The sequence below is a fragment of the Salvelinus fontinalis genome, chromosome 17 (genome assembly GCF_029448725.1).
Source record: "Salvelinus fontinalis isolate EN_2023a chromosome 17, ASM2944872v1, whole genome shotgun sequence".
NCBI lineage: Eukaryota > Metazoa > Chordata > Actinopteri > Salmoniformes > Salmonidae > Salvelinus > Salvelinus fontinalis.
In genome coordinates, this window is record NC_074681.1 from 40273714 (window position 1) to 40295531 (window position 21818).

At 43.1% G+C, this 21818-nt stretch overlaps 1 protein-coding gene across 1 annotated transcript; it reads right to left on the minus strand.

The window, feature by feature from the left end:
* Positions 1-1213: 1213 nt before the first annotated feature.
* LOC129814372 (agouti-signaling protein-like) lies at positions 1214-21399 on the minus strand. The gene is made up of 3 exons (XM_055867466.1): positions 21289-21399; positions 2719-2795; positions 1214-1628 (listed from the first exon to the last, which is right to left on the minus strand). Exons 1-3 carry the CDS (start codon positions 21395-21397, stop codon positions 1461-1463), a joined length of 354 nt encoding a protein of 117 aa, XP_055723441.1. The 5' UTR covers positions 21398-21399; the 3' UTR covers positions 1214-1460.
* Positions 21400-21818: the final 419 nt, after the last annotated feature.

A 21818-nucleotide genomic window follows, 5' to 3' on the forward strand; every position in this document is an offset into this window, starting at 1 on the left:
ACAGAGTTTAATGCAAGAAATGTGGTGATTCTAACATGTATTGACTCAGGGGTGTGAATACTTAAGTGCAATAGTATCCCCCCCCTTGCAAGTCTAGATGCAAATGCAAACAACCTGAAGTGTGGTTTTCATATAAGCCCGTGGGTTTCCAACCACACCAGCAGTTTTTTCCGTTTGATTTCGTTTTTATCTGTATTGTTGTCTATCCCTTGTTTTCGTTGGTGCAAATAAAAACTCAAAAACAAAGTGTTCCTCAAGTGTGTGACACTTAATAGGCATGCCATTAAAGAAAGAGTGATTTTAGTTAGTACATTATTGCAGTTTTCTTAACCACTTTATAATGTAACGCATAATGTCATCATAATTGTATTATTACGTTATGTGCAGAAACTTCATCACGTAATAGTTTCAGCACACTTATTTAATTATAGGCAATGTATTACATTATTAGCAACTATTACATTATTGGCAGTTCCTACATTATCAGTTGCTACAGGGTGCCCTCCACCAACTGCTGTTGTCAGCTCTCGCCATATGTTATGGATGTGAGTCAGATCTGGTGTCTTCGCTGGCCACTCCAGAACAGTCCGGCATTTCTTCCCAAACCATTCCAGGGTTCTGTTGAGGTGTGTTCAGGGTTGTTGTTATGTTCCCTCGGAACACATTTCTGTGGGTTGTTATCCTTCATTACTACTCATCGTCTGCATTCTGAACTGTTATTTTCCTCTCTACCTCTTATCCACCTTAATCCACCGGGGAGTTTGCTAGTCATTTAAAAATGTATGTGACCACAGCGGCAAAAGCTATTATTGAGCAGAGAGCAATATTTTTTGCCAGCAGGGATAACTGGTGAGAATAGCAATACGAAGAGGATGAGTGAGGCTAACAAATATTCAAGAGAAACAATATGGAGAGGATGTTTGTCACAAGTTTGTTTTCTTTTTTTGTGGTTAGCATTGGATCAACATGGCCCAGAATCTAGCAGAGGTGCACAGTTATACAAAAGCAGAATTAATATAGTTATGTAGGAAAGGACATGAAACATATACTGTTTCACGCCCACAATGAATTTGTACACCGTCTAGACACACACATGGAAATGATTGTGGGCCTTACAATATGTAATCTGTCATTCATGAGGTCTAAATTGATTTTGCATGAATATCTGTGAAGTAAGTCACTCTGTGTGATCTCTTCCATCTCTATGAGAGAGATACACTGAGTCAACAAAACATTAGGAACACCTTCCTAATATTGAGTTGCACCCCTTTTGACCTCAGAACAGCCTCAATTCTTCGGGGCGTGGACTCTACAAGTTGTAGGGGGTCTTCTTGGGGACAGTTCAGTGGTAGTTGTGTGTGTGTGTATGTGGTGAATGGTTGTGTGTGTGTGTGTGTGCGTGCGTGTGCGTGTATATATATGTGGTGAATGGGTGTCTGTGTGTGTGTGTGTGTGTGTATCTAGGTCTTCTTGGGACAGTGCAGGCCCAGTCTCAAGCAGTGGCAGACGGTGTTGAAGAGGCGACAGCGGCAAGAGGCGCAGGGGTCACAGCAGGAGGTATGATAGAGACAGCTCTCCATCAGGCGACCACACCGCCGGGCAGGAGCTGCAGGCTCAGGCTTGTGTTTCTGAAACATCACCCACATGGGGAAATACGTTTGAACACCCCATATCAGTAATTGAGGCATTATTACTGGGGGACCTGTATTGTGAGACTTTTATTTTTGATAGCGAATGCTCTGGCTCTAGTATAAAGAACACGGTTTGCTGGGAGTTGTTCAGTTAGAGTTCGTGCTTGGTGTTTCGCTCTTTCATTTTATTTGTTCCCATGAGTGTAATATTGAAGTCACCGTGTCCATGGATCTATTCTTTAGTCTGCCTTACATTTGGTGCCAGCAGTGGGATTTGAGGCCACGCCTCTTGTGCCTCGCTCTCTGCTCATATGATTTGACCTTTTATTTTATTTGTCCCCTGAAAGGTGTTACAACACACTGATTAAACCTTGAGTCTAAGTTGCAGTGTCGATGGATCCATATTTTTTACCGTCAGCCTTACAATACTGTAATTTACACAACTATAGTTACAGCTAAATCACTATTACGATTTCAGCTGTCACAGTAGCCTCTCGTCTGACTCTCACAAGGAAAAACTCCCATAGATGATTGCAAAGTTAGTTAATGACTAAGGGAAGTAATTCATGTTTATATCCAGACAATTACATTTGAGATTGATCAATTTCGGGTTTAATTTCTTCCTACAGTAATTATTCTACTTAAAAAGTTCCGGTCCTTGACAGTTACCAGAGACTTATCTAGAGAAATGTACAGTAGTGAGTGCATACATTTTCATACTGGTCCCCCATGGGAATCAAACCCCCAACCCTGGCATTGCAGGTGCCATGCTATACCAACTGAGCCACACAGTTTGTCCTCTCAACCTCTTTAACCATGATTTAGTACATTGTTCCTGCTATAGTTTTAAAGGGGGTAGAGATTTAGGGTCGGCAGGTAGCCTAGTGGTTAGAGCGTTGGGACAGGAACCAAAAGGTTGCTAGATCGAATCCCCGAGCTGACAAAGTAAAAATATGTTGTTCTGCCCCTGAACAAGGCAGTTAACCCACTGCTCCTAGGCCGTCATTGTAAACAAGAATTTGTTCTTAACTGACTTGCCTAGTTAAACAAAGGTTCCATTTTTAAAAATACAATATGTACAACTTACTGCAACACAGTGTTGTCCCTGATGGGGTGAAATCTTTCTCCTGGCAAACAGTCTCCTGGGTTTCCCTTGGCTCCAAACTATAGTTGGAAATATGAAACAAGGATTAGACCAGGTGATTTTGGACATTTGAAAAGGTCCTAAGAACGTCTGTACAAGTTGTTCAGTAGAACTGCCCGTTAATAAAAGTGTGCACCGTTTCCTGGTGTTTTTTCCTTACACATCAACAAAAAAAATGTCTGGTGTGCAGAAATGCCCAGCTGATTTCTGGTCCCAGTCCGACCCTGCATGAATCCATATTATGAAGTATATTTGTAATTCAGGTGAACTATCCCTTTAAGAATGCAACCTTTTACTCTAAATGTCTTAATGCCAAAATAGTTCCATCATAAAGAGCTCATCTGATGCAGTACATACACAGCATCAGGTGGTGGAGGCTGGATGAAAAAGTTTCACTTCTCAGTCCAACCTTGGGATGAATGGTACTTGTTATTTAGGACTGCCAGAATGTTGTATGTAGACGATCACAATTTGCTATGCTTTATGATACGAGACAGTACAGCGCTATCATACATCATTGCATCTTAATATTTCCTCCTATCATGAGCCAAAAATCCCAAAGCACAGAGAGAACTAAATGGCCATCTGGATGTTATTGTTCATGACAAATTAATCAAATAATTATGTGCACATATCTTGCCAAAGTAAACCAACCCTGATTCATAAACTCAATGGAGACTTTGTCCCCAGAAGGCTTCCAAACCATCAACTGTTTTTAGAGATTTCATCTCTTTTAAACAAACTCAGATGCAATAACTCATATGCTGATGGCTTAAAGGCCCCCACCAGAGGGCAATGCGGCCCCTATTTCAACGTAATTCCTGTTCTACAGCAGAAATTGTCCTTTAGGTTCCACCGAAGAAGAAGAACGCACGCTGCTTATACAGTGAGCACCATAATTCATTGGACAGTGCCCATTATTTTGGTTCTGTACTCTAGCACTTTTAGTTTGAAAGGATACAATGACAATGAGGGTGAAGTGCAGACCGTTCGCTTTAATTTGAGGGTATTTTCATACATATCGGATGAACCGTTTAGAAATTATAGAAGCTTTTGTACATAGTCCTCCTCCCATTTTCGAGCATCAAAAACATTGGACAGTTTGACATAATGTAGAATAAAGTAATCATTGTTAAAATATTTGGTCACATATCCCTTGCATGCAATGACTGCTTGAACCGTTTAGAAATTATAGAATCTTTTGTACATAGTCCTCCTCCCATTTTCGAGCATCAAAAACATTGGACAGTTTGACATAATGTAGAATAAAGTAATCATTGTTAAAATATTTGGTCACATATCCCTTGCATGCAATGACTGCTTGAAGTCTGCGATGCATCGACATCACCAGATGCTGGGTATCTTCCCTGGTGATGCTCTACCAGGCCTGTACTGCAGCCATCTTCAGTTCCTGCTTGTTTCGGGGACTTATTGCCTTCAGTCTCTTCTTCAGCATGTAAAACGCATGTTCAATTTGATTCAGATCTGGTGATTGACTCAGCCAGTCAAGGATTTTCCACTTTTTGGCCATCATGATGATGGTGCCGACCAATGAGTTTTGAGGCATTTGGTTTTATCTGAGCAGATAAAATATTTCTGTAGACTTCAGAATTCATTGCTCTACTTCTGTCTGCAGTCACATCATCGATGAAGACAAGTGAGCCTGTTCCACTGGCAGCCATTACAGGCCCAAGCCATAACACCCCCTCCACCATGTTTCACGGATGAGGTGGTATGCCTTGGATTATGGGCATGTCTTTTTTTTCTCCACACTTTCCACTTTCCATCACTCGGGTACATGTTAATCTTTGTCTCATCTGTCCACAATACTTTTTTCCAGAAGTCTTGGGGCTCTTTTAGGTGCTTTTTAGCAAACTGTAAAAAGCTGACAGTGCACTTCACCCTCATTGTCATTGTATCCTTTCATTTACATTACATTTACATTTAAGTCATTTAGCAGACGCTCTTATCCAGAGCGACTTACAAATTGGTGCATTCACCTAATGACATCCAGTGGAACAGCCACTTTACAATAGTGCATCTAAATCTTTTAAGGGGGGGGGGGGCAGAAGGATTGCTTTATCCTATCCTAGGTATTCCTTGAAGAGGTGGGGTTTCAGGTGTCTCCGGAAGGTGGTGATTGACTCCGCTGTCCTGGCGGCGTGAGGGAGTTTGTTCCACCATTGGGGTGCCAGAGCAGCGAACAGTTTTGACTGGGCTGAGCGGGAACTGTACTTCCTCAGTGGTAGGGAGGCGAGCAGGCCAGAGGTGGATGAACGCAGTGCCCTTGTTTGGGTGTAGGGCCTGATCAGAGCCTGAAGGTACTGAGGTGCCGTTCCCCTCACAGCTCCGTAGGCAAGCACCATGGTCTTGTAGCGGATGCGAGCTTCAACTGGAAGCCAGTGGAGAGAGCGGAGGAGCGGGGTGACGTGAGAGAACTTGGGAAGGTTGAACACCAGACGGGCTGCGGCGTTCTGGATGAGTTGTAGGGGTTTGATGGCACAGGCAGGGAGCCCAGCCAACAGCGAGTTGCAGTAATCCAGACGGGAGATGACAAGTGCCTGGATTAGGACCTGCGCCGCTTCCTGTGTGAGGCAGGGTCGTACTCTGCGGATGTTGTAGAGCATGAACCTACAGGAACGGGCCCCCGCCTTGATGTTAGTTGAGAACGACAGGGTGTTGTCCAGGATCACGCCAAGGTTCTTAGCGCTCTGGGAGGAGGACACAATGGAGTTGTCAACCGTGATGGCGAGATCATGGAACGGGCAGTCCTTCCCCGGGAGGAAGAGCAGCTCCGTCTTGCCGAGGTTCAGCTTGAGGTGGTGATCCGTCATCCACACTGATATGTCTGCCAGACATGCAGAGATGCGATTCGCCACCTGGTCATCAGAAGGGGGAAAGGAGAAGATTAATTGTGTGTCGTCTGCATAGCAATGATAGGAGAGACCATGTGAGGTTATGACAGAGCCAAGTGACTTGGTGTATAGCGAGAATAGGAGAGGGCCTAGAACAGAGCCCTGGGGGACACCAGTGGTGAGAGCGCGTGGTGAGGAGACAGATTCTCGCCACGCCACCTGGTAGGAGCGACCTGTCAGGTAGGACGCAATCCAAGCGTGGGCCGCGCCGGAGATGCCCAACTCGGAGAGGGTGGAGAGGAGGATCTGATGGTTCACAGTATTGAAGGCAGCCGATAGGTCTAGAAGGATGAGAGCAGAGGAGAGAGAGTTAGCTTTAGCAGTGCGGAGCGCCTCCGTGATACAGAGAAGAGCAGTCTCAGTTGAGTGACTAGTCTTGAAACCTGACTGATTTGGATCAAGAAGGTCATTCTGAGAGAGATAGCAGGAGAGCTGGCCAAGGACGGCACGTTCAAGAGTTTTGGAGAGAAAAGAAAGAAGGGATACTGGTCTGTAGTTGTTGACATCGGAGGGATCGAGTGTAGGTTTTTTCAGAAGGGGTGCAACTCTCGCTCTCTTGAAGACGGAAGGGACGTAGCCAGCGGTCAGGGATGAGTTGATGAGCGAGGTGAGGTAAGGGAGAAGGTCTCCGGAAATGGTCTGGAGAAGAGAGGAGGGGATAGGGTCAAGCGGGCAGGTTGTTGGGCGGCCGGCCGTCACAAGACGCGAGATTTCATCTGGAGAGAGAGGGGAGAAAGAGGTCAAAGCACAGGGTAGGGCAGTGTGAGCAGAACCAGCGGTGTCGTTTGACTTAGCAAACGAGGATCGGATGTCGTCGACCTTCTTTTCAAAATGGTTGACGAAGTCGTCTGCAGAGAGGGAGGAGGGGGGGGGGGGCGGGGGAGGAGGATTCAGGAGGGAGGAGAAGGTGGCAAAGAGCTTCCTAGGGTTAGAGGCAGATGCTTGGAATTTAGAGTGGTAGAAAGTGGCTTTAGCAGCAGAGACAGAAGAGGAAAATGTAGAGAGGAGGGAGTGAAAGGATGCCAGGTCCGCAGGGAGGCGAGTTTTCCTCCATTTCCGCTCGGCTGCCCGGAGCCCTGTTCTGTGAGCTCGCAATGAGTCGTCGAGCCACGGAGCGGGAGGGGAGGACCGAGCCGGCCTGGAGGATAGGGGACATAGAGAGTCAAAGGATGCAGAAAGGGAGGAGAGGAGGGTTGAGGAGGCAGAATCAGGAGATAGGTTGGAGAAGGTTTGGGCAGAGGGAAGAGATGATAGGATGGAAGAGGAGAGAGTAGCGGGGGAGAGAGAGCGAAGGTTGGGACGGCGCGATACCATCCGAGTAGGGGCAGTGTGGGAAGTGTTGGATGAGAGCGAGAGGGAAAAGGATACAAGGTAGTGGTCGGAGACTTGGAGGGGAGTTGCAATGAGGTTAGTGGAAGAACAGCATCTAGTAAAGATGAGGTCAAGCGTATTGCCTGCCTTGTGAGTAGGGGGGGAAGGTGAGAGGGTGAGGTCAAAAGAGGAGAGGAGTGGAAAGAAGGAGGCAGAGAGGAATGAGTCAAAGGTAGACATGGGGAGGTTAAAGTCACCCAGAACTGTGAGAGGTGAGCCGTCCTCAGGAAAGGAGCTTATCAAGGCATCAAGCTCATTGATGAACTCTCCAAGGGAACCTGGAGGGCGATAAATGATAAGGATGTTAAGCTTGAAAGGGCTGGTAACTGTGACAGCATGGAATTCAAAGGAGGCGATAGACAGATGGGTAAGGGGAGAAAGAGAGAATGACCACTTGGGAGAGATGAGGATCCCGGTGCCACCACCCCGCTGACCAGAAGCTCTCGGGGTGTGCGAGAACACGTGGGCAGACGAAGAGAGAGCAGTAGGAGTAGCAGTGTTATCTGTGGTGAGCCATGTTTCCGTCAGTGCCAAGAAGTCGAGGGACTGGAGGGACGCATAGGCTGAGATGAGCTCTGCCTTGTTGGCCGCGGATCGGCAGTTCCAGAGGCTACCGGAGACCTGGAACTCCACGTGGGTCGTGCGGGCTGGGACCACCAGGTTAGGGTGGGCGCGGCCACGCGGTGTGAAGCGTTTGTATGGTCTGTGCAGAGAGGAGAGAACAGGGATAGACAGACACATAGTTGACAGGCTACAGAAGAGGCTACGCTAAAGCAAAGGAGATTAGAATGACAAGTGGGCTACACGTCTCGAATGTTTAGAAAGTTAAGCTTACGTTGCAAAAAAAATAAAAATAAAATAAAAGATCTTATTGACTAAAATGATATAGTACTGCTGGCTGGTGAAGTAGCCTGGCTAGCAGTAGCTGCGTTGTTGAAAGTGAAGCTGGCTAGGTGACCTCGACAATTTCTCTAAATTTCTCTAAACTACACAATTATCATGGATACAAGGACAGCAAAGACAACTAGCTAACACTACGCTAATCAAGTCGTTCCGTTGTAATGTAAGTTTCTACAGTGCTGCTATTCGGTAGAAGTTGGCTAGCTAGCAGTGTTAGCTAGCAGTGTTGGCTAGGTAGGAGGACGGCAGCGCGGCAGGCGAAAATAGCTGGCTAGCTAACCGATAATTACTCAAAGCTACACAATTATCTTAGATACAAAGCTAGCAAAGAAAACTATGTAGCTAGCTAACACTACACAAATCAAGTCGTTCCGTTGTAATGTAATCGTTTCTACAGTGCTGCTAATCGGTGGCTAGCTGGCTAGCTAGCAGGGTTGACTACCTTACGTTACGTTAGGACGAGAATACCTGGCTAGCGAACCTCAGCGAACCTCGATAACTACACAATTATCTTTGATACAAAGACGGCTATGTAGCCAGCTAAGTAGCTAGCTAAGATCAAACAAATCAAAGATAGCAAAGACAACTGTGTAGCCAGCTAACACTACACTAATCAAGTCGTTCCGTTGTAATGCACTCGTTTCTACAATGCTGCTATTCGGTGGCAAGCTGGCTAGCTAGCAGTGTTGGCTACGTTGCGTTACGTTAGGACGAAAATAGCTGGCTAGCGAACCTCAATAACTACGCAATTATGTTTGATACAAAGACGGCTATGTAGCTAGCTAAGATCAAACAAATCAAACCGTTGTACTGTAATGAAAATGAAAATCAGACCGTTGTACTATAATGAAATGTAATGAAAAGTTATACTACTATTCGGTAGACGGTGGACGTTTGCTAGCTGCTGGGCAGATAGCAGTGTGGACTACGATAGACGACGAAATACGATAATTACGCAATTATCTTTGATACACAGACGGCTATGTAGCTAGTTAAGAAGAAATTGCTAAGGTTGGACAAATTAAACCGTTGTACTATAATGAAATGTAATGAAAAGTTATACTACCTGCAGAGCGAATGCAAATGTGACCGCTCGCTCCAAACCGGATGTCTCTCTCTCTCTATGCAAACTCAAAGGGTTAGAGTACAGAACCAAAATAACAAAAAAATGGTCACTGTCCAATGAATTATGGTGTTCACTGTACATATTCATGAATTAGGGGTGGGAATGTTGTAGAGTGTAGAAATAACAACAAGTAGGCCACTGACAGCTGTCAGTGTAGCTAGCTAGCATGCTAACCTTATCTAGCCAACTAATGTTATCTGTTGTTGCTACACCTTATTCAAAAGATTAGCCAGCTAGCCTATGGCTGGTTCTGCAGCTGGATTTCTCATAAGCATGTAGGGAAAACTTCGCCACAGATGGATAGGGGAAACCAGTATCATTGACTTTGCCAACTATTGTTATCTTCAAAGTTTTGTCATCTTCCATAAATTGCAGCTGCCCTCGAGCGCCAGAGAGGGGGATTAGGCACGACAGTACCCCCCCTCTAGGGGGCGCCACCCGGCGTCCCACCTGGGCGAGCCGGATGGGCCGGCCGAGGCATGGCCGCTGGACAATCTGGCTGAGGCGTAGAAGCCAGACGAGCCGGCAGAGGCGTGGGAGCCAGACGAACCGTCTGAGGCGTGGGACCCAGACGAACCGTCTGAGGCGTGGGAGCCTGATGGGCCGGCTGAAGCATGACATGGGGTGGGCGCCTGCCGAGCCAACCGAGGCAAGAAGACCTCTCGAACCAGCTAAGGCGTGGAAGCCTGACAAGCTAGCTGAGGCACCTCCCTGATGCTTCCTTTAGCGGTGTCAGCATTCTGTAAGGACAGACGCTAGAGATGAGAAGAAAGTACAGGGAGTGAACATTTAATAAATAACGGACAGGGGAAAAATGCTAACATAGGGAACAAACTGAGGAGCAGACAGATATAGAGGGGGTAAATCAACAAAGTAATGGAGTCCAGATGAGTGCAATATTGAGCAGCTGCTCATATTGATGGTGACAGGTGTGCGTAATGAAGGGCAAATCTATTATATTGCTCAGCTCAGTCCCGACTCGTGAAATTTGCAGGTGTTTCTGATTAATTAACAATGCCATGCTGGTGGATGGTACCATTCAAAACAAAACCCAGCCCTGAAACGCAACGTAGGCTAAGAAGAATTTCCACATCATTGACATTCATTTTCACGAAGCGGGCAGTTCGGTTTTGTCACTTCAAGACCAAATATACCATACTTTGACTAAAATGATGACTTCTTTACATTTACGTCATTTAGCAGACGCTCTTATCCAGAGCGACTTACAGTAGAGTGCATACATTTTATTCCATTTTTACATACTGAGACAAGGATATCCCTACCGGCCAATCCCTCCCTAACCCGGACAACGCTATGCCAATTGTGCGTCTCCCCACAGACCTCCCGGTTGCGGCCGGCTGCGACAGAGCCTGGGCGTGAACCCAGAGACTCTGGTGGCGCCTAGACCACTGCGCCACCCGGGAGATAACTTATTGCCTTACATCGTTGTGCAACATCATGGGTAAGCTCTGGCCACCGTCTTTCAGCTAGACAAGTGGATTTTTACTGGTGTGGTGTTTAAAGTCTCAGAAATAAAGAGGTATGAATGAATCTGGTGTTTTCGTTAAGAGTTCAGGCTCGCAATTCCTTCTATCCACTGACATGATGTCACCTTCTCTCATGAGACACTGTGGACTGTGGTCTTCAATTACTTACTTTCCTTGTTTCCCTTCCTTGAACATCACTGACCTTTAAAAGTGTTGGCTGTCTCGGCGGAGTCCCAAGATGGCGGGTACGCCCAAATGGTTGTTGGACTTGAAGATGGAATCAAGGGAACCCATTGAGGTCGGTAAGAAGGCAGGCAGGGAAAATAATAAGAGAGTGGAACATATTAAGATTAATATGGAGTGCTGCAGAAGAAAAGGGGAACATGGCTGATCCATATGTGGTGTCAGGTTGGGTGGAGAAGAGGTTGGGGAATGTTGGGTCGGTGAAAGTGACTCAAAGTCATTTCTGCCGTCCAAAGGTCGCTCCGCACCCTGGAGTAGGGCGCCATTGAAAGGAGTGATAACTGGCGTGGCATTAAGTGTTGAGGAGGGTCAACTGAAATTGAAGATTCCAGGTGTCTGTGACGCCCGGCGTTTGGTGCGATGCAGACCCAGTGGAGAGTGTGGTGAAACAGAAGAAACTCTCTGTACTACTGAGTTTGGATGCAGAGTTTTTACTAGATAAACTCAAGTTAGGATGTGTCAGTTATCCCGTGAGAGCTTTTGTCCGGAACCCATTGCGGTGTTTTATTTATCAAGCTTATGGTCATGTGGCAGCAGTGTGTAAGAGGGAGATTCCTAGATATGAGAAGTGTTTAGGAGGACATGAGACAAGGGAATGTGTAGTATCAGTGGCACCCATGGTGCTGCAGATCACAAGTGTCCGGTGAGAGAAAAGCAGGTTGAGGTTGCTAGGTAGAAGATAGTAGTAGAGGAAGATGGGTCCAGCGTGAAGGATCCTGTGACAAGGCCAAGGTCAATAGAGAGTGATAGGAAAAACGTGCACTTCTGTAAGGTTGTTTTGTTGACATTCAGGACCATTGTTGTCAACTGTACGGGCAGGAATGGAACGTAATGAGGATAGATGTTGTAGTGGTAGCTGCAGAGAACGATAGCGCCACGTCCTCCCAGGCTGCTGGTCTGGTGCAGGATCAGAAAGGGCCAAAGAAGTGGAATAGTGATGAGGTTTTAATTGTTGTCGGGTTAGTTGGTAGGGCAATTTTATCACAAAGTGTAATGAATTCAAACTACAAAATAGTAGGCTGACACACAGCCAATGCAAAAGGTGGCGGCATGCACCTATGACATTTGTTTGCAGACCGACATAATACCAAAGAAGAAGAAGACCACCTTTACAAGCCATATTGAACTTGAAATGTAAATGTGATATTGAACGTTAAAAGCAGTATTGTATTTTGTCCAGTCCTTGAAGTTGTTTGTGGTCACAAAGGAAAATGGGAGCAATTTAGAAGTAGGCTATGTATGGGACATGAATGACAATAATTTGATTTTCATTACAGTTTTAGTAATAAAGGTAGGCTATACAAAAGGTATCCCATTCAGTGGCGGATGGTGGGAGGAGCTATAGGAGGACGGAATCATTGTAATGGCTGGAATGGAATCAATAGAACGGAGTCAAATATGTGGTTTCCATATGTTTGATCTGTTTGATACCATTTCATTTCTTTCATTCCAGCTATTACAATGAGCGCGTCCTCCTATAGCTCCTCCCACCAGCCTCTACTGATTCCATTCCATATGTTATGCACAGCAATTACAATTTTATTAGTCTACATGGTGGGAACTGCATGCATGGTCGGGTGTATTTTATAATGATGATAAGTGGATTGTAAAAATCACATTTCTATTTAAAACCTTTTCTCAATAGGGGGTGCTGTTTGCACTTTGTAAAAATTTTGTTCCCAAATTAAACTGCCTCGTACTCAATTCTTGCTCGTACAATATGCATATTATTATTACTATTGGATAGAAAACACTCTCTAGTTTCTAAAACCGTTTGAATTATATCTGTGAGTAAAACAGAACTCGAGTTGGAGCAATTTTCCTATGAGGAAGTGAGAAATCTGAAATCTGCAGGCTGTTCTGAGGTCGGTTTATTAATTTGCATGTCTTCTATTGGTTGAGATGCACTGCATACGCCTTCCCCTGGATGTCAGCAAATAGTGAGAATTGGAATGGAGTTGCTAGGCAGATCTGAGGCCTTATAAATGGGCTGGCAACGTGGGGTCCTCCATTTCCTTCATTCGCCATGACGCAAGACAGACCTCAGGATGGCGTTCTAGAAAGCTCCCGTTATAGCCCTTAGATATATCCGGCTCTGATTTTATTCGATATAGGTGTTAAAGACATCATAATGTTGTTATTTTAAACCGAGTTATATCAGTTTATATCAGTATATTGCGATTTTCGGGTATTTATTTGTGCTGCGTTCTAGTGAGTTGGGCACGTCTGGCCCACATGGCTAATGTTTACTGCTAATTCCAAAGTTGAAGGCGACAATCTACAACCGAGCAACGATTATTTTGGAAAAAGGACAACTTGCCCAAGATTCTGATGGGAGCTCATCAAAAAGTAAGAACTATTTATGATGTTAATTCGTTGTTCTGTTGAAAAATGTAAAACTCATATTCCGCCATTAATTTCGGTGCGGTCTCGCTTTAACGCACGCTGTATGTCGTAGTAACGTTAATTTAAAAAATCTAACACAGCGATTGCATTAAGAACTAATGTATCTTTCATTTGCTGTCCAACCTGTATTTTTTTTGTCAAGTTTATGATTAGTTACTGATTAGATTATATGCCTCTCCCGACATATTGTTGGCAGCTTGGCTACTATTCTCATTGTAGAACCACGATTTATGCCGCTAAATATGCACATTTTCCAACAAACTCTATCTGTATTGTGTAATATGATGTTATAGGACTGTCATCTGAAGAAGTTTGAGAAGGTTAGTGAAAAAATTGATATCTTTTGCTGGTTTATTCGTTATCGCTATTGTTGGCTTGAATCAATGCTGTTGTGTGGTTGGCTATTGTAGTAAGCTAATATAATGCTATATTGTGTTTTCGCTGTAAAACACTTAAAAAATCTGAAAAATTGGCTGGATTCACAAGATTTTGTCTTTCATTTGCTGTATGCTGTGTATTTTTCATAAATGTTTTATGATGAGTATTTAGGTAATTCACGTTGGTCTCTGTAGTTATTCTAGTTGCTTTGGTGAGAGTTGTGATGGTGGCTGCAATGGTAAACTATGATTTATACCTGAAATAAGCACATTTTTCTAACAAAACATTTTGCTATACAATAAATATGTTATCAGACTGTCATCTGATGAAGTTGTTTCTTGGTTAGTGGCTATTTATATCTTTATTTGGTCGAAATTGTGATAGCTACCTATGCAGGAAAAAAATTGTGGAGAAAAAAAGTTGTGTCTTTTGCTATCGTGGTTAGCTAATAGATTTACATATTGTGTCTTCCCTGTAAAACATTTAAAAAATCAGAAATGATGGCTGGATTCACAAGATGTGTATCTTTCATCTGGTGTCGTGGCCTTGTGATTTAATGATATTTAGATGCTACTATTTACTTGTGACGCTATGCTAGGCTATGCTAGTCAGCTTTTTTACTGATGGGGGTGCTCCCGGATCCGGGATTGTGACGAAGTAGAAGTTAATAGTGCTGGGCATTAACTGCAATTTCGGCGACTAATTGAACGATGTGGGTTCAATTATTCTATTTCCTTAGGTTTTTTTCTGTGAGCTGAGGTGCGCAGTGGCAGTTTCTCTAGAGATAAGTCCGATCAAGCCCGAACTGTGTGATGTAGTTTCCAACAGGCCAATATTCTGCAGGAAATGTGGTAATTAACTACAATGACCATAATCCCTTGTACGCCTATTTGTCTGGTCTGTGTTTCTTTTATGCCTGCTACATAAAAGAGAGATGAATGTTCAAGAGGAGAATGTGCAAGAGGGACAACGATTCGTGAGCAGTTGGCATGTGAGGTGTTTCTACATGAACATACATGATCTAAATGTTTGATTGTTGGTATTCAGCAGCCATAAAAGCATGCCTTATTTACTGTGAAGAACTACTAAAATAGTGATTTTGTCAGACAGCACAGGCAGCAGCTCTATAGAGATGAGATGATGACTTGGAATGAAATAATAAAGTCATAAATTAAACAAATGTAATAAACACAACAACTGAAATATTTTATTAAAGTCATGTGAATAAATTATGGTTAATAAATGGTCAATCACTAACATCACAGAACGTGTATTAATTATTTTATTCTGTGTTGTTACAGCATTCAACCCACATAATGCATGGTGCATTTATTGTTTCAAAAAATATTCGATTACTTTGATCATTTATTAATCGAACTGAAATCAAACCAACCTCAAAAAGCACTAATCGCTCATCACTACTATTTAATCTCATCAATATTATTCTCATTTATAGTGTGTGCGACTCTCTTTATTTGTATCGTTTATTCGCTATTAGTCAGCACCTCCGCATAAAATAATTTTTCTCGCCAGCTGATGTTTTTTTATTCACAATGAAATAATGGATATAATATATATATACAGTGTCTTCGGAAAGTATTCAGACCCCTAAACTTTTTCCACATTTTGTTACATTACAGCCTTATTCTAAAATATATTAATTTGTTAGTTTTTTCATCAATCTACACACAATACCCCATAACGACAAAGCAAAAACAGGTTTGTAGTAATCTTAGCAAATGTATTAAAAATACAAATATAAAATATCACATTTACATAAGAATTCAGACCCTTTACTCAGTACTTTGTTGAAGCACCTTTTGGCAGTGATTACAGCAATGAGTCTTCTTGGATATTACGCTACAAGCTTGGCACGGCTGTATTTGGGGAGTTTCTCCCAATCTTCTCTGCAGATCCTCTCAAGCTCTGTCAGGTTGGTTGGGGAGCGTTGCTGTATAGCTATTGTCAGGTCTCTCCAGAGATGTTTGATTGGGTTCAAGTCCGGGCTTTGGCTGGTCCACTCAAGGACATTAAGAGACTTGTCCCGAAGCCACTCCTGCATTGTCTTGGCTGTGTGTTTATGGTTGTTGTCCTGTTGGAAGGTGAACCTTCACCCCAGTCTGAGGTCCTGAGGGCTCTGGAGCATGTTTTCATCAAGGATCTCTCTGTACTTTGCTCCGTTAATCTTTCCCTCAATCCTTACTAGTCTCCCAGTCCCTGTCACTGAAAAACATCCCCATAGCATAATGCTGCCACCACCATGCTTCACCGTAGGGATGGTGCCAGGTTTCCTCCAGACGCATGCTTGGCATTCATGCCAAAGTGCTCAATCTTGGTTTCATCAGACCAGAGAATCTTGTTTCTCATGGTCTGAGAGTCTTTAGGTGCCTTTTGGCAAACTCCAAGCGGGTTGTCATGTGCCTTTTTTGACAACAAAGTCAAGGCACTGGAGTGTCCATCACAAAGCCTTGCCCTCAATCGTATAGATATTTTGTGGTCAGAACTGAAAGAGCATGTGCGAGCAAGGAGGCATACAAACTGGACTCAGTGTCTGTCCAGCTCTGTCAGGAGGAATGGGCCAAAATTCACTCAACTTTTTGTGGGAAGCTTGTGGAAGGCTACCCGAAACGTTTGACCCAAGTTAAACAATTTAAAGGCAACGCTACCAAATACTGATTGAGTGTATGTAAACTTCTGACCCACTGGGAATGACATAAAAGCTGAAATAAAATCATTCTCTCAACTATTATTCTGACATTTCACATTCTTAAAATAAAGTGGTGATCCTAACTGACCTAAGACTGGGAATTTTTACTTGAATTAAATGTCAGGAATTGTGAAAAACTGAGTTTAAATGTATTTGGCTAAGGTGTATGTAAACTTCCGACTTCAACTGTATATATAGTAACTGGTTTCAAAATAACTTGACACATTGAGTTCTATGTGTATCTAAATCAGGTTTCCTGGATATTACGAAAGGTGTCCCGCGGGGGTTGATTCTGGGTCCTGTAGTTTTTACTGTTTACATTAACAATATCGACTTGTCTGTAAAAATTGTAACCTGCACTTGTATGCCGATGATACTGTTGTTTGTGCTACTGCCCCCACGGTTGACCAGGCTCTATCTGAACTACAGTCTGCCTTCATCGTATTACAGAAAAACTTTCTTGACCTGAAATTAGTATTGAATGCAGCTAAAAGTATGATGATTTAAGCATATGCACATTGGATGGTGTCCATATTGATCGTGTCCCTGCTTACAAATATACTACATGACCAAAAGTTTGTGAACACCTGCTCGTCAAAATTCTCATTCCAAAATCATGAGAATTAATATGGAGTTGGTCCCCCCTTTGCTGCTATAACAGCCTCCACTCTTCTGGGAAGGCTTTCCACTAGATGTTGGAACATTGCTGCAGGAACTTTCTTCCATTCAGCCACATGCATTTATGAGGTCGGGCACTGATGTTGGCCAATTAGGCCTGGCTCGCAGTTGGCATTCCAATTTATCCCAAAGGTGTTTGATGGGGTTGAGGTCAGGGGTCTGTGCATGCCGGTCAAGTTCTTCCACACCAATCTCGACAAAATATTTCTGTATCGACCTCGCTTTGTGCATGGAGGCATTGTCCTGCTGAAACAGGAAAGGGCCTTCCTCTTCCCCAAACTGTTGGCACAAAGTTGGAAGCACAGAATTGTCTAGAATGCAATTGTATGCTGTAGCATTAAGATTTCCCTTCACTGGAACTAAGGAACCTAGCCTGAACCATGAAAAACAGCCCCAGACCATTATTCCTCCTCCACCAAACTTTACAGTCGCACTATGCATTCTGGCATTGAGCATTCTCCTGACATCCACCAAACCCAGATTCGTCCATTGGACTGCCAGATGGTGAAGCGTTCTCTGCATCACTCTGCATCACTGCAGAGAACGCCTGCAGAGAACGCGTTTCCACTGCTCCAGAGTCCACCACTCCGGCTGACGCTTGGCATTGCACATGGTGATCTTAGGTTTTGTGTGCGGCTGCTCGGCCATGGAAGCCCATTTCATGAAGCTTCTGAATGGCGAGGATTTTACAAGCTCTCGATGAACAGATCTTGTGCTGACGTTGCTTCCAGAGGCAGTTTGGAACTCGGTAGTGAGTGTTGCAACCAAGGACAGACTGTTTTTAAACACTACGCGCTTCAGCACTTGGCGGTCCCATTCTGTGAGCTTCTTTGGCCAGCAATTCGCGACTGAGCCGTTGTTACTCCTAAACATTTCTACTTCACAGTAACAGCACTTACAGTTGACCGGGCCAGCTCAAGCAGGGCAGAAATGTGACAAACTGAATTTTTGGAAAGGTGCCATCCTATGATGAAAGTCCTACGTTGAAAGTCACTGAGCTCTTCATTAAGGCCATTCTACTGCCAATGTTTGCCTATGGAGATTTTATACACATGTCAGCAACGGGTGTGGCTGAAATAGACTAATCCACTCATTTGAAGGGGCGGCCACATACTTTTGTATATACACTGCCCTCAGAAAGTGATCATACCCCTTGACTTATTCCACATTTTGCTGTGTTACAGCCTGAATTCAATTGATTAAGTTGGGGGGTTTTCTCACCCATCTACACACAATACCCCATAATGACAAAGTGTAAACATGTTTTTAAACATTTTTGCAAATGTATTGAAAATGAACTCCAGAAATATCTAATTTACAGTACCAGTCAAATGTTTGGACACACCTACTTATTCAAGGGTTTTTCTTTATTTTTCTCTCAACCAGCTTCATGAGGAATGCTTTTCCAACAGTCTTGAAGGTGTTCCCACATATGCTGAGCACTTGTTGGCTGCTTTTCCTTCACTCTGTGGTCCAACTCATCCCAATCCATCTCAATTGGGTTGAGGTCGGGTGATTGTGGAGGCCCGGTCATCTGATGCAGCACTCCATCACTCTCCTTCTTGTTCAAATATCCCTTACACAGCTTGGAGGTGTGTTTTGGGTCATTGTCCTGTTGAAAAACAAATGATAGTCCCAGGTGGGATGGCTTATCGCTGCAGAATGCTGTGGTAGCCATGCTGGTTAAGTGTGCCTTGAATCCTAAATCAATCACTGACAGTGTCACCAGCAAAGCACCCCCACACCTCCTCCATGCTTCATGGTGGGAACCACACATGCAGAGATCATCCGTTCACCTGCTTTGCGTCTCACAAAGACATGGTGGCCCAAGAAAGTCTCTTCTTATTATTGGTGTCCTTTAGTAGTGGTTTCTTTAGTTTCTTTGTTATTTGAACTCTGTGAAGCAATTATTTGGGATGCAATTTCTGAGGATGGTAACTCTAATGAACGTATCCTCTGTAGCAGAGGTAAATCTGGGTCTTCCTCATGAGAGACAGTTTCATCATAGCGCTTGATGGTTTTAGCGACTGCACTTAAAGAACATTTCAAAGTTCTCAACATTTTCCAGATTGACTGACCTTCATGCATGTCTTAAAGTAATGATGGACTGTCATTTATCTTTGCTTATTTGAGCTACTCTTGCCATAATATGGACTTGGTCCCATTATTCTTTCCAACATTTTTCAAGCTCTGTCAAATTGGTTGCTTCTAGACAACCATTTAAGTCTTGCCATAGATTTTCAAGCAGATTTAAGTCCAAACTGTAACTCGGCCACTCAGGAACATTCACTGTCGTCTTGGTAAGCAACTCCAGTGTATATTTGGCCTTGTGTCTTAGGTTATTGTCCTGCTGACAGGTGAATTCATCTCCCAGTGTCTGGTGGAAAGCAGACTGAACAAGGTTTTCCTCCAGGATTTTGCCTGTGCTCCATTTTTGTTTATTTTTTATCCTGAAAAACTCCTCAGTCCTTAACAATTACATGCATACACATAACATGATGCAGCCACCACTATGCTTGAAAATATGCAGAGTGGTACTCAGTAATGTGTTGTATTGGATTTGCCACAAATATAACACTTTGTATTCAGGACAAAAGGTTAATTGCTTTACCAAATTCTTTGCGGCATTGCTTTAGTGCCATGTTGCAAACAGGATGCATGTTTTTTTTTTTCACTCTGTCAATTATGTTAGCATTGTGGAGTAACTACAATGTTGTTGATTCATCCTCAGTTTTATCCTATCACAGCCATTAAACTCAGTAACTGTTTTTACCATTGGCCTCATGGTGAAATCCCTGAGCGGTTTCCTTCAACTCCGGCAAGTGAGTTAGGAAGGACGCCTGTATCTTTGTAGTGACTGGGTGTATTGACTACACCATCCAAAGTGTAATTTATAACTTCACCATGCTCAAAGGGATATTCAATGTCTGATTTTTTTTTTTTTTTACAATCTACCAATAGGTTCCCTTCTTTGCAAGGCATTGGAACACCTCTCCGGTCTTTGTGTTTGAAATTGACTGCTTGACTGAGTGACCTTAACATGATCTGTATGTGTGGGGTACAGAGATGACATACTCATAAAAAAATGATGTTAAACGATATTATTGCACACAGTGAGTCCATGGAACTTATTATGTGACTTGTTAGGCACGTTTTTACTTCTGAACTTATTCAGGCTTGAATAAGGGGTTGAATACTTATTGACTCAAGCCATTTCAAATTAATGAAATGAATTAGTAAAAACGTCTAAAAACATAATTCCACTTTTACATTATGGGGTATTGTGTGTAGGCCAGTGACCAAAAATCCCAATTTAATCCATTTTAAATTAAGGCTGTAACACAAGAAAATGTGGAAAAAGTGGGCTGAATACTTTCTGAAGGCATCTGTATGGACATCTGGATAGATGAAAAGCTGTCTTTAAAAAAAAAATATATATATATATTGATGAGTTATTTAAGAAGCTGAGAATAAAAAATGGGCTTCTATAGAAATAGGTCATGCCTCCTGCTAAATAGTAGATAGCTGATTATTCAGTCAACGTTCCTATCGGTCCTAGACTATGGCAACATCATCTATATGAACACAGCTGCCCCTTCATTAAAGTAGTCATACGCAATTTATCATAGTACACTGTGCTTTATTATGGGTGACAATTTTAGTACTCACCACTGCATTCTCTACCAAAAAGTTGGTTGGCCCTCTTTGATGTCACATAGGTTGATACATTGCAATGTTTTTAATTTATAAAACCCTTTTACAAAAATTCCCACTGACAGTACCTAACATCTTTACTAAACTTTAGACATAGGAGTTGCCACACCCGGTTTCAAGGATGGCTAACTCTGGAAATTAATTTGGTCTCTACTGAGTTAGGTAGATCAGCTTAAAGTTTTCTTGAACCTTATTTGTGGAACAATCTTCAAAATGTTCATGAATTTGATGTTTTGGTGCCTCTAGGGCAATTCAGAAGGCTGATTGAGGACCTTATTACTGATGAATGTGTTCGTTTTTTATGACCAGGTTGTTCTTTCTGCTAGCATGTTGTATTTATATAGTATGTATTTTCTGTCATTTATGTAATTCAGGGCTCATCTGTAAAAGAGACCTTGTCTCAGTATGACTCCCTGATAAAATAAAGGTTAAATAAAATAAAAATGTGCCCATTTTACGCGCAAACGGTGTGACTACTTGCCCGGAGTAGGCTAGCTAGTCTAGGCACTCAAAGTACATATTTTCACTCAGCAACACGCGCAAGCATCCGAGCTTTATCAAAACAGAAAACAGGCAAAAGTGCCTCACCTGAATCGTTTTCGTGTCGTTTATGCCCATCCCTCTTCAGCTCTTCAGCGAGAAATAACGTCAAAGACACCGAAAGGAGATAAATCCAGAGAAAATGTTTTCCCAACATCTCCACTTCCAATGCTTGGAATAAGCTGTGAATCCGGGGGTAATAATAATGATAATAATATTATAGGCTTAGGCAGCTGCACTGTTCAGGCAAGAGCACGCTATTACATTTATTTGACACGTTGGGATAGGCTACTTACAGGTAACTTTTTGTTATCCTCATGGGGTAAATGAATATATTTATTTGACTACAAATGTATTTATACTATCAATATCGTAACTCAGAAAGTTCTCTCTCTTGTGGAGAGTTGTTGTACAATTGGGGTTAAGTGTAGCCAAGTCTTCCACGCCCACAATGTATTTCAGACTTTGAAATAGACTGTTGACCAACCCAACTTGGGTTTCATTATGTTTTCTATAATTTAACCTAACTGTAAGGTCTAGATTCCATCAGATCAAGCGTTAACCGGAGCTGTCAAATC